General features: G+C 49.1%; 1 protein-coding gene across 1 annotated transcript; it reads right to left on the reverse strand.

Moving 5' to 3' along the window:
* Positions 1-11,948: 11,948 nt before the first annotated feature.
* Positions 11,949-12,155, reverse strand: N7446_010793 (uncharacterized protein; the record flags this gene model as incomplete). The annotated part of the gene is made up of 1 exon (XM_058519536.1): positions 11,949-12,155. The coding sequence occupies one exon, from the start codon at positions 12,153-12,155 to the stop codon at positions 11,949-11,951; it is 207 nt and encodes a 68-aa protein (XP_058368374.1).
* Positions 12,156-12,841: the final 686 nt, after the last annotated feature.

The raw sequence follows: 12,841 nt of genomic DNA on the forward strand, positions 1-12,841 counted from the left end.
CCATCTAGGCGGACGAAAGGGTATATCCACCGATCATGCTATCCACATTATCATCGACCGAATCAAAACTGCATGGGGAAAGGGCAAGCCAGTGGTATCTCTGCTGATGCTGGACGTGTCCGGAGCGTACGACAATGTCTCCCATGAACGTCTACTACACAACCTCAAGAAACGACGTCTGGGACACTTCGTTCCCTGGGTGAGGGCCTTCTTGACCAACCGAAGCACACGGATCCGCATGCCCGAGGGCACATCTGATCGAATCCCGACACCTACAGGCATCCCTCAAGGATCACCGATCTCACCCATTCTATATCTCATCTACAACGCAGACCTCGTTGAGAACTGCGGTAACGGTGTGACTAGCAACGGGTGGGTCGACGATGTTTGCTTCATGACAAAGGGAGACAGCGAACGCGAAACCATCAAGAAACTCAGAGCGGCATGCCGCAAAGCTGACCAATGGGCCGAGAAACATGCATCAGTTTTTGACCCGAAGAAGTATGCACTCGTGCATTTTGTAAACACCAGGGAAGTCGACCCACAACACACATCGCTTTCTCTACGAGGACACACGGTGACAGCGACGAGGACGGCTGAGCGGTACCTAGGCTATTGGCTGGATCCGGGTCTGGAATTCCACCATCACCGCGAGAAAGCGGTGGCCAAGGCCGGTGTCTCTCTCCACGCACTACGAAGCCTGGCAGGATCAACGTGGGGAGCCTCACTCTATGCAATGCGAAAGATCTACCAAGCGGTGATAATCCCGCAGATGCTCTTTGGGGTTTCCGCGTGGTATCAACCTATGCTCATCAGTCATTCCAAGGCACGCATAATCAGTCGGCCTTTCGTGGCAATCCAGAAGCAGGCAGCATGTCTCATCAGTGGAGCTTTCAGAACTACGGCAGCAGAGGCACTGAATGCAGAGCTTCACCTACCGCCTATTTCTGTTCACATGAATCGACTGGTGAAAGAAACGGCCCTTCGACTACGGACAGGACCAAAGTTCGCTGTCCCGCCAACGATGTTACGTCGACGACCGGCAGATGAGAGAGACTGGGCTGGATGGTCACCGATGGAGGCGCAAGCTTGGAAGGCGGGCGGATGTCTTATGGCTCCCCCGGATACTTTGACGAGGAAATGGGAGAGTCGAAAGGCATTCGTCCTGGCACCATGGCAAGCGCCACCAGAGGTAATCATCGAGGAAAGAGAAGCTGCGGTGAACAATCACAACCAGATCCTGATGAAAGACCCAAGAGAAAGACCCTTGATTCTGTACACCGACGGGAGCGGAATTGATGGAAGGATCGGAGCGGCAGCGGTCGTGGACCTTGAGGATCAACATGCTCATAGCCAGATGGGAGATGATAATACGTCCACCGTATATGCGGCAGAGCTTCGAGCCATTGAGATGGCACTTGAAATGGTTCTGGAAAGCACAGAGCCATGGGCTAAGCAGGCGAAAAACGGGGTAGTCATCTTTGTAGACAGCCAAGCAGCGCTGAAGGCGCTGAGACGACCGCGGATGCCGTCAGGACAGGTCTATCTAGCAGGATGCCTCAACCTGATCCGACAACTTGCGGGCAGAAGCATTCGGACAGAACTCAGATGGATTCCTGCGCACCAAGGAGTCATTGGCAACGAGATCGTGGACCAACACGCAAAAGAAGCGGCGCAGGAACAGGACGGGCTGCATAACCCCCTCAACCGAGACATATGTCTCGCAGCCGCAGCGAGACGACGAATTCGCAGAGAAGCGAAGCTGGAGTGGGACAGAACGTGGGCCAAGGAAGCGACCAGTCGTCCGACGAAACGCTTGATTGAAGCACCAACAAAGAAGACGCTGGAATACTGGACGGGCTTGCGCAAAGCGACGACATCGATTCTGATGCAGCTTAGAACTGGGCGAATTGGCCTAGGGGCTTACCTGAATCGTATCAACCGACGCGAAACAGCGCGGTGTGATTGCGATCTTGGCAGCCAAACAGTAACACACGTCCTACTGGAATGCCCCTTGCACCAGGACGAGCGAGACTGGATGAGAAGCGCTCTCTCATACCAGGGAGTCGCTCTCCACCGGGACGAACTCCTCACACGACCGGAGGCCCGCACAGTTGTGGCCGAATTCATGGTCAAGACCGGCCTCCTAGGCCAATTTCAGACAGTCGACCCTACGGCTCTGGGCGAGGAAGGGGACGACAAAGGAGCGGAGACAATGATCCCTTAGACAGTGTGACGGAAGAAGAAGGATGGCGCCCATTAGGAGTGCAGTGCCAGGTCCACTGTACTCCCTTGATCCAAGCGAGCGCGCAAGCGGCAGCCGACAAGACTGGACAGTTGGAGAGAAGAGGGCGTGGGAATGGTGTGTTGAAGCGGGACCCTGGTCCTACCCGCGACCAGGGGTAAATGACGTTCATTTTGGCTTTGTGTTTATCATGTTTGCATCCGTGCATTTCTTTTGTTTAGTTTACGTCTTTCGATTCGAGGGCGATTGATCAGAAATTCGCAAGGCGAGTTCCCTGACGGTCGCCCAGTGGGCTGGCGACCACCTTCCAGCTGTCGGCAGGCCTGACAGCACTCCCGCATAGCAGCATATATATAGAGCGAGCTACATCGGGCAAATGAATACATCATCATCATCATCATCATCATCATATACTGAGAGAGCATACATTACCGTTCATGTTGTTACGTCTCAATACAGGAACCCATTTTCATGTGCCTAAGACTCTATAACAAATGCGTTCACCATCTCTAAGATATTACATTCCCATAAATCTTAATATTATCACAATCACTTTTTTGGAACGCTATTTTTGATACTGTCCCTTCAGTAGCATAAGCCACCGCATAGTCTCCGCATTTAGACAGTGTCTCCTGAGCCCCAATACATCCCTGGCATTGCTGAACTCGCGTTCAATCCCTACCTCCGCTGATGGAATTGGCAGGTAATCTCGGGCTGCCTTTGCCATGAGTGGAAAGCTAAATACATTTGCCTTCCACCATTTGAGAACCCATTCCTCGTCTGCATCGTCAATCATATGGTGGGACCAACTCACCGGTGGCGCGTCTAGATATCTATCAATGTCTGAAAGAAGCGTCCGCTGTGATGGCTGTACTTTTCGCAGCGTCCTCCACATAGTCTCTGACATTCCCGGCGGGCGATCCACTACACACGACATGGACAACTCCTGCGGATACTCCCTCTTTAGGAACTCCCGCACTTGAGAGATGATCAGTCCCGCATCTTGCTCGCTCATCTGCGATCCAATCAAAGACGATTTAATACGCGGGTCTAGGACGGAAGCCACGTAGTAAAGAAGATTGGTGTCCATCTTCCTCGCAAACTTGTTCATCTTTTGGATTCCTCTTTCCACCGCATCCCGGATCTCAGTATCCACACCTTCAAAATCACCTTCGGCTTTTTGAACCTCGTCAAGGAGGTCGTCTAGACTCCAATAGATAGGCAAGCTCTCAACAATCGTGGGACAAGATTTTGATACGGAGTTGGTGTGATCCCAGAATGGCTTAAGAACCTTCGCTACTTGTTGAAGAATCGACCATTCGTTCTCGTTTAGTTGAAGGGCGTGAACTTCTGGATGCATCCGAACAAATTGTCCAAGTTCCTTCTGTAGCCGAAGGGCGTCCGCTATCATGATATAGGTTGAGTTCCATCGAGTGTCAACATCGTAGCCCACTTGCTTGGCTGGTGACACATCTTTCCAATTTTGGCGGCGCTGTGGACTGCGGGCAACCCATAGGGTCAGCAGCCGGATCTTCATGATTGCTCCCTTCGTGCTGTGGGCAGAGGTGAATGTTGGGCTACTTTGTGTGGCCATGTCGTCCAGTATAACCTTCGCCTCTCGAGCTGAGCCGGCCCTCAGGGAAGCAAGTACGTCCCTGCAAATGAGATTTATGACGTGGGCAAGGCAAGGAATGAAGCTCTGCCGTCCACGAAACCGCATAAGAGGTCTGATGCGAAATTGGTCGTCTTTATCGTCATAGTTCTTGAGAAGCTCGGCGTGAAGACTGTCGCAGAGAGTTCCATTGTTGGCAGCATTATCCCCCGTAATTGTGAGGAGCTTTGGCGCGACGTCTAGTTCCTCGAGCATTCTAATCACAATTTCCGCAAGGTTCTCCCCAGAGTGCGGTCCACATATGTCAGTAAACTCCAGAAGCTCTTCCCGCTTCTCAAACTCGGGTGAGATCCAATGGCCAATGATGCCCATGATCGCTATCTGATTCTCCGATGTCCAAACATCAAGAGACAGCGCAAGCGTGCGACTACTACTGGCTAATTCTTCTTTCACGCAAGTCCGGTTTTTGCGAAATTCCTCCTTGATCCTGTTGAAGAGAGTGTCGGCCGTCTTGATGGGTAATATAGCCCCTGTCGCTTCAAAAAGTGCCCTAAATGCCGGATGCTCCACTACCGTAAACGGCTGTCTCGTTTGGACAACCCATTGTATCAGCATTTGTTCAAGGCCCGCCCTTTCTTTTGCAGGTGTCAAAAAACTGTCCAGGGTCGTTCCGATAGTTGACGATGACGTGATGTCTGATCCGGAACTGATGCGGTGCTTAGCCTGGAGATGGGCCAACAAATTCGAAGTGGAGCCATAGCGTGCCGAATCCCTGGATGACCAACTGCACTGCCTACAGACTAAGAGCCGATCCTTCTTTGGTGGCCCACCCTTTCGACGCCAGGTGTTGTCTAGCTTTGTGATCCAGAAATGCTCGAGGGTCCAGCTAGAATATGACTTGGCTTTTCGTCTCTTGTAAGTCGGTGGGCTACTCTGACTGCTAGTCAACCCTGATAGCGTGGGATCTAGCGGTGCGGGCGAAGACCTGGGAATGGGTAAGGACAGCACGGATGGGGACGTCTCTTCGCCTTCTGTAAACTCGGATGGTGCTGGTGAGCAGGGGCTCTCTATTTCACGAATATTTCCTTCCCATGGCTCAGGGAGTAGGGAGGGTGTGCCATTGTTCAGAGCATTGTAGTCGCGACGCGGAAGACCACGCGTCTTTCGCACAAATGGGTTAGGTGAGGATGCCATTCTGTATTTGCTCAGTGTTAGTAGTCCAAGTGGTACCTGGGAGCGAGGCGGGGCACACCTTTAGTATCACTCGACAATACTTGATAGCATGGCGGGTCGGAAATGAACGGTGAGAATGAAACAATGATGGGGAAACACTAGCTATGCTTTCGCCTGATGCGAATCCCAGTAAAGTGGAAAGTTGATAGGTCTTTTCTTTACACGCGGCGGTTTCTCACTCGCGACTCTCATGGTAAACAATCTGTAACCTGCATGAGAAGTGAGTTAAGGTGGCATGATAAACGCGTTTTTACGTGCCAATAGTCATGGTTATAATAAATCTAAACTTTGGAGTAGATCGAGTGGGAACAAGAGAAGTTATGGTAGTCGATTTAACTAGAGCAGCAAAGATGTGGAAAGACGACTTGTAGATATATATAATTTCGCTCGACTTTCTGTAGCAACCGTTGGTCACCAAAACTAGACATTTACCTATAAAAAATCACGAAAAATAATGACGCAGAATATATAGAGCTTACCGAGCCCTACAATATAGGGTATATACTTCAGAACATGGATTGCATGGGAAATATTTTCTACTATGCTTGACCGAGGCCGTGATCGCACTTGAAATACAAGTTGGCTAGTGGAAACGTGTTTTTCTGTAATACAAAAACCGGGGAAACGGAAGATCCATTAATGCGCGCAAAATGCATGATATGAATAATATGAATGCGAATATGAATAATGCGCTTATTCGCGCGAATACGATATTCATTTATTCATATTCGCGGGGTGCGAATATGAATATGCCCTATATTCGCATTCATTTATTCCTTTCGGAGCCCTAGTCAAGGGTCGCGAGAAGGGACCCACGGTCCGGGTCATGGCGAGGTCTACTACTACCTAGTTATGTAGTTAACTAGTATTCGTAAGTAATTACATAAGATGCATTTTACCATTCGGCTAAAAGATCATAATCGGAACGTCCGATTGTAACAGCAGTTGTATATATACTAGGCTCTAGCAACCGCTCGGGACCACAGGGTATGGCGTTCTTCATCACGTGGGGTGCAGTATACGGTACGGAGGTTATTAGGGATCACGAGTGCAATAACCCAGAATCCAATATAATTGGGCAATCTGTATACCGCCTCCTTTTCCGCCCGTATTTTATATCCTGTTCGCCCTACCTTAATTAGGTTAGCCACTATGGCGAGGAACAGACTTACAGTGACTGGACATAAGTTTCTACACTGTCTGGCCCCATCCCCTGATTATATAATATACTGCCAGTCAAAAACCTCCATGAATTCATACTATGGAATCTAATACGGTGTATACCGCCTCTGGCTCCCAATAATAGCTTCCATCCGCTGCGGAATCGTCTCAAGGAAATGCTCCCATCCTAGGTTTGCGTCGCTTACTATTTTTAGCATGGTTCTATACTACGCGCTTTAGGTAGGCGGTATAAATCAATAGAGACGGTGAGCTGGCCGGGGTGTAGAAACTTATGTCCAGTCACTGTAGTTCTAGGTCGGAATAACGTAATCCACGGGCGAGTGAAACACACGGGCGTGTGAAATACCCCAAAACTCCATACTAAATGCGATAAATAACAACTTCATATCTCCAAAAATATAGCTCTTTCGGATAGCATATAAAGCTCGTATAACCTAAATAGCATTTGTGACCTAGTGGTGCAGCATAGAAAGTTTAAGAAATAGGAGATATATATATATTGATGTCTCAATATCAAAACTACGCTGTATTTTATGGTAAAGTGTCGAAATAATGGTCTGACTAGCTCAAAATCTAGATATATTATTGCTCTTGCTTGGAAAACTGTTGTTTCAAATTTTAACAAGAATAAACCGCTAGTGGTTGAGATATAGAGGAATCAAAATATGGCATTCAATATGGTATTTTGCGGTGTTTCACTCGCCCGTAGATTACGTTACTAAATCTCCGACTCAGTAGTTACGCTAGTGTAGTGTGTATATAAGACCGTATGACCAGGTAGCCGGCAATCCTTTCTATTGATTTTAACACAGTATAATTCCTACTATTTTGGGCTCGTATGAATAACCTCTATTTTTACCATGCCACGCCCTCCAATTAACCTAGAGTCTTATAGGGAGGAGATTACTCTCTTATATTCTCAGAATACACCTATTGCCAATATCCAGACCATCATACAAAGCTACGGCGTCAATATCTCACTTCGCACGCTCAAAACTCGCCTTTCTTCCTGGGGCCTGCGACGCGAACTACCCAGCCAAAATGAAGCTTTGCACGCTCGCCTTCTCACGCTAGTTACCGAAGCCGGTTTATCTCCTAAAGAGACACTCGAAGTGCTACAAAAGGAGGGATTCCAGGTCTCTGAACCTACACTTAAAAGGTTACGAAAACAGCTTGGAATTCAGCTTCGTACAGACTGCCCGCTTCAGAGGCAGCAGCAGCGGCTCGAAATCGAGGTTATCTTGACCGAGGAGCTTGGGATTGGCGATGCCGAAGGTTATGGGCGTCGCGTTCTCTATCACCACCTTCGCCGTCATGGTTTTCTTTTCCCACAGCACCGAGTATTCGAAGTCTACCGCTCCCTTCGCCCTGACTCACTCCTCCGCCGATCATACGATCTCCAGCGCTCCCGCGGCGAGTATTGGTGCCCTGGGCCGAATTTCGTGTGGCATGTGGATGGTTATATGAAGCTAGCGCAGTTCGGAGTTGAGGTTTATGCCGCTATTGATGGGTACTCTCGGTATATTCTCTGGATATACGTGGGAATTAGTTCTCGTACAGCAGTGAGCGTTCTCTCTCAGTTTCTTGACACCATCGCCGACCTCTGCTACCAACCGGAGATTATTCGGTCTGACCTCGGCTCGGAGACATCCCTAATTGGGGATGCACAATGGGCGCTGCGGCAGGTTTTCGATCCAGAGGCTGCCCATGGAGACTGTTTCTGGCTAGGACGAAGCACAGATAACCAGAGAATAGAGGCTTGGTGGGCGCAGTTATCTAAGTCATGTACTTTCCTCTATTACCAGTATTTCCGGGAGCTCCAGGAACAAGGTAAGTTATCCTGCCCACTATCCGCTGCTGCCGCTAATCCTCTATAGGTCTCTTCTCCGGCTCTATCCCTGAGCAAGTCGCCCTTCTTGCGGTCTATATGCCTACACTCCGCCGGGTTATTAGCGAGTACGCTAAGACCTGGAATATTCATAATATCCGAAAGCAAAAGTCACGGCCGAACGCTGTTACCGGGAAGCCCTTTATGAATTATTTTAATGCATCTAAGCCCGATTACCAGCGTGCAGTTGATCCTATGCTGCTTCGCGAGCTACAGGAGGACGTCCGGGACTGGGATAAAGATGAATATTTACCCCTTGACGTCCTGGCTTGGTGCCACCAGCAGCTTCAGGAGATTGGAGCCGAGCTTTATGGGCCTGGGAATGACTTCAATCCTGAGGACCCCCCGTCTCGTGCGCCAGTGGAAGTTAGTCATCCTTACCGTGCAGAATATCTCGAACTCCGCCGCCGTGCCCTTCTCCATGACCAATTGGATGAGTATCCAGTGCTCCGCCTCACTACAAAACCCCTCGGCGCGTGGGATTGGGAGCCTGGAGAGGCACAGGAAAGCTAATTTTCAGCGCCGCTATACAGCATCTCGGCCCAATATCCAAACACAGGCCGATCAGCGAGTGCCATAGCGCTCTTAGGATTTTAGGATAGCCAATTAGTATCTAGGAAGAAGGGGATCGACGGAGGTAATTCGATATATAAACTTTCTTACGTATATATGTCTCAACGCCAAAACACGAGGTTATCACGGCGCTATACTTCCGGCTCTATCCGGATTACCATACGAAACTAATAGGGGAAGGCGCCGACGCTAAATAAGCCTATCCGTGGATTCGTTGTGGTAAGATATCCATGCCTCAGTTCGTCATAAAGTTTTAACTGAGTACTAATTTTACTAGGGGATTTCGTTCTGTTCCAAGCTGACTCGGCTCCCTCCTATGTTCACATTATTTTTGTACCTGATATTCTTCCTCGAAAAACATCCTATTTGTGTTTTTATGGCGCACTACCGCGATACTCAGTCCCACGATACTGGGGAAGATGTTTTTACTTATCCTCCTGTCTCCACTGCCCAGATTACTTCCCCTACGTATAGCACGAGAACTCCTATACAGAATTTATCCTCTTCGGCTAGGGCGACCCTTTACGAGAGAAGCCTAATTACCCCTGAACCACGCTTCCAGGCCTTATCGGGGACGACAAATGAGATCCGGCAGCGCCAGATCCAACAGCGATCGATTCAGCGCCAATTTATTGGTGGGAGAAGCTCCGGAGGTGGCCGCCTCGGCCGAGGGCGACTTCAAGTCCCTACAGCGCCAGCGACAGTCTCATTAATCGTCCACTGCTATCTCTATTGGTGCTTAGCATCGGGAAAGCCAGATAGGCTTGAAAAGCTAAGTATGGAGAGATCCCGCAGCTAAGAGAGATATACTAACTTGTCTCGTTATGAGTAGCTACAGTTACTCCAATCCTTACGCCGGGTACTATTAGTAGCTTCGTCGATTTCATCGAAAACGAGCTTCTAGTAGAGCTCGACCCTGAGGATTACACACGTGAGGAGGGAGATACATTTCGATTTGCAACTGCAGTTAAAAATAAAAAGGAGCCTTGGTTCCTAGGCATGCGGGAAGATCATGAACAGCTCCTCACAGACTTCTGTACGAAATTTACCAAGATCAAGGATAGTTATGAGGTCTTCCTGATTATCAAGAGGAAAAGACCGGAACCGGTGACGATAAAGCTTGAAGCTGAAGCTCCTGTGGCAGCAGGAGCTCCAGCGCCATCTCCTCCGCCGTCAGAGGCATCTATCCCATCATCTCTCCCATCACTAGGAGCAATTATCAGGTCATTATCACCGCAGAGAGCTGTGGAGGCCACTCCGCCACCAGCACCACCGGCACCGCTGCCGCAGCGGCGAAAGCGAGCTCGTGTGCCGCCAGGGATCTCTCCACCACGTACCCGGCGGAGATACCAGCTGCGAGAGTCGGATATGGAGAGAATGACTGAGTCAGGGCCTGTTTCGGAGATCTGGAGGGCAAGCAGGGGGTAATTAGCATAAGACAGAGATGGCGGAGTGGAAGGACTTGGAGAGTATATGTCATTTCGCGTTATTTTTCGATTTTGAGACTCAATCAACTTCAATTTGCGTGTCTTGACTAGTCAGAAAGAGGAGACAGGTGCTTGTTTAGCGAAAACATGTTATTTGGAAGAATTCAGCTTGTTTTAGTGCCTTATAGGCAGGGAAGGGTAGGAAGACGAGTTGGCCGACGTTAGGTCTATTTGTGAGCGCTGGATAGACTAAAGCCTAATTGGGCATAGACGACGTTACTTCGTATTACGCTAGGTTTAATAAGGCTAGACTGGTACCAGCATAACTATTCTCACTACTCGGGCCCTTCCGATGCTTAGCTAAGCTAGTCGCCCCAGACACCTTCGGTGTTGGGGCTCCGGCTTTAGACCATACTTTCGGGCCCTATTTTGGTGCCTAAACATACTTTTCACCCACCTCGTAAAACGTCAATTTTCGTAGCATTTTTGTATAGCAAATTACTGCCATAAATATTGCATTCAAAAGAGCATTGCCTGAGCTATTTAATGTAAGCAAATCAGAACGCAATGCATCTAATATTGGCCTTAGCATGACGTTTTCCCGGTAATATCTCCATGAAATAGCTCATTTTTCGACCATTTCTCGCTACCATGTCGGATGAAAATGAGCTCAAAATCGCCAATGCATTGGCCGCTTACCATGACCGTAATGAGCCGAAGATCAAACCATTGGCAAGGGAATTCGACGTTAGTTACCAGACCCTGCTAGGCCGTATTCCGGGTGCCGGGTCAGCAATTGGCCGACCTGCCACCAATAAGGCATTGGACTCGGTCCAAGAAAAAGCATTGCTTGACTGGATTGTCTTTATGGATAGCTGCGGCGCCGCCCCCGACGGCAGCATCGATACAGCAGCGCGCCGATGACATTATTCATCGATCAAACCCGGACCGGAAGCCTCTTTGGCATGGCTGGGGCCTCGCATTCACTAAGCGACTGCCAAAGCTTACACCCCACCTCCATTTTATTAAGCAGAAGCCGAAGGACCCGAAGCGAATGGGCGCCGAGGACGTAGGTCTTACGGAGATGTGGTATGACCGCCTAGAGCAGTGTATTAAGCAGTATGGGTTTCGACCGAAGGACATCTATAATATGGATGAAACCGGCTTCCGAATCGGCGAAGGAAAGGCTCAAAAAGTGGTATCTGCTTCACCTATTAGCTTCACTGCAACCGGAGGCCATGGCGAGAGTATTACCGCTATTGAATGCATTGCTGCCGATGATTGGAAGACGCCGCCGTGGTTTCTAGTGAAAGCTCAGTATCACCAGGAAAGCTGGTATATTGACGAAATGCCTGATGATTGGACGATAAAACCAACACCAAAGGGCTATTCGTCTAGGCCTGGCTAGGACCCGCGGGTACCCTCCACGACCCTGACCCTCACCTCCCCATGCGGAGGGTCAGGGTCCGAAACCTGGACCCGCGGGGAGGGTCGTACCGAGGCCGACCCTCATGAGGGTTACCCGCGGGGACCCTGAGGGTCGTCAAACATGACAAACAGGTAAAAGACGTGACTGGACGTCAATTGCATAAATTATGTAGAAACAGGCTGTATTTCATTGTAATTGTAAACTAAAATTTCATCACTGTATGGCCTTACAGAAGGAATACTACATGTCCACTCCTTAGTGCATACCATAGGTTCATCCTCGAATAAGGGTTTAAATTTTGAATGGTTTACATTACATCTATAGCACAGTGTCTATTCATGGTTCTAACAAGCCAAGAGTCAAACTATATACCCATCCAGTAGTCTCGACTTCTTCCGTATCCTACCTGATACACGATGCTGCGTATCAGGGAAGGATAATGATAGGTTCTCCTCCGGGTTCGCAAATCTATCGGCATCAGAATCTTCCTCATCACTAGAAGTGACCGCAGGCCGCTTTCCAGCGGCGACTGCTGAGAGTGGCGGTGCGTTCGGGGTTGTTTGCATAATTGATATAGCAGCCGGTGTATCAAGACGCAACTCAACATCCTCCTCCTCGTCATCACTGATAGCCTCGAAGGTATGTGTCTGGACATCAAGTGCTTCTGCCGAAGCAGCTATCTCATGGTCTAAGAGATACTCTTGGAGAATCAGCCGCTGCTCCTCCTTAATATCAAATCTTGTTGTACACATGTACAACATAATATCACGAATAGTCTCTGGGTTCAACGACCCCCGGCGGTAGTGGCACACATCCCGAGCAGAGTTAAACAGACGCTCAACTCCGGCACCAGTAGCTGGAATTGACATGATATCACGGGCAATGCTTGCAAGAACAGGGAATTCTCTCTGATGATCTTTCCAGAAGATCCGAACGGATCCTTTAATAGTATCTAATCAGGTGAGGTTAGTTATATGACTCATAAAATAGGCTTACTTACTTACCACTCTGGAGATATTTGGTGAGCTCGTCGTACTGCGGAGCAATTGATCGTGGTGAAGAATCGTTGTCAAGGGCCCTCTCTAGCTCCGATTCAGTTATTAATAACTGGCTAGTAGGCTGTATCATATCTGATGGTACACGTTGGCTATATCTCTCGAAAAGAGACTGAAGACTCTCGCGGTATTCCTTTCTATAGTCCTTTCCTATCTCAGGATCTAGGTCCCAATCACTTGTTGAAAAGAACTCCATC

The sequence above is a fragment of the Penicillium canescens genome (assembly GCF_028828765.1).
Source record: "Penicillium canescens strain IBT 15451 chromosome Unknown utg000007l_segment0_segment0, whole genome shotgun sequence".
In the NCBI taxonomy this organism is placed as follows: domain Eukaryota; kingdom Fungi; phylum Ascomycota; class Eurotiomycetes; order Eurotiales; family Aspergillaceae; genus Penicillium; species Penicillium canescens.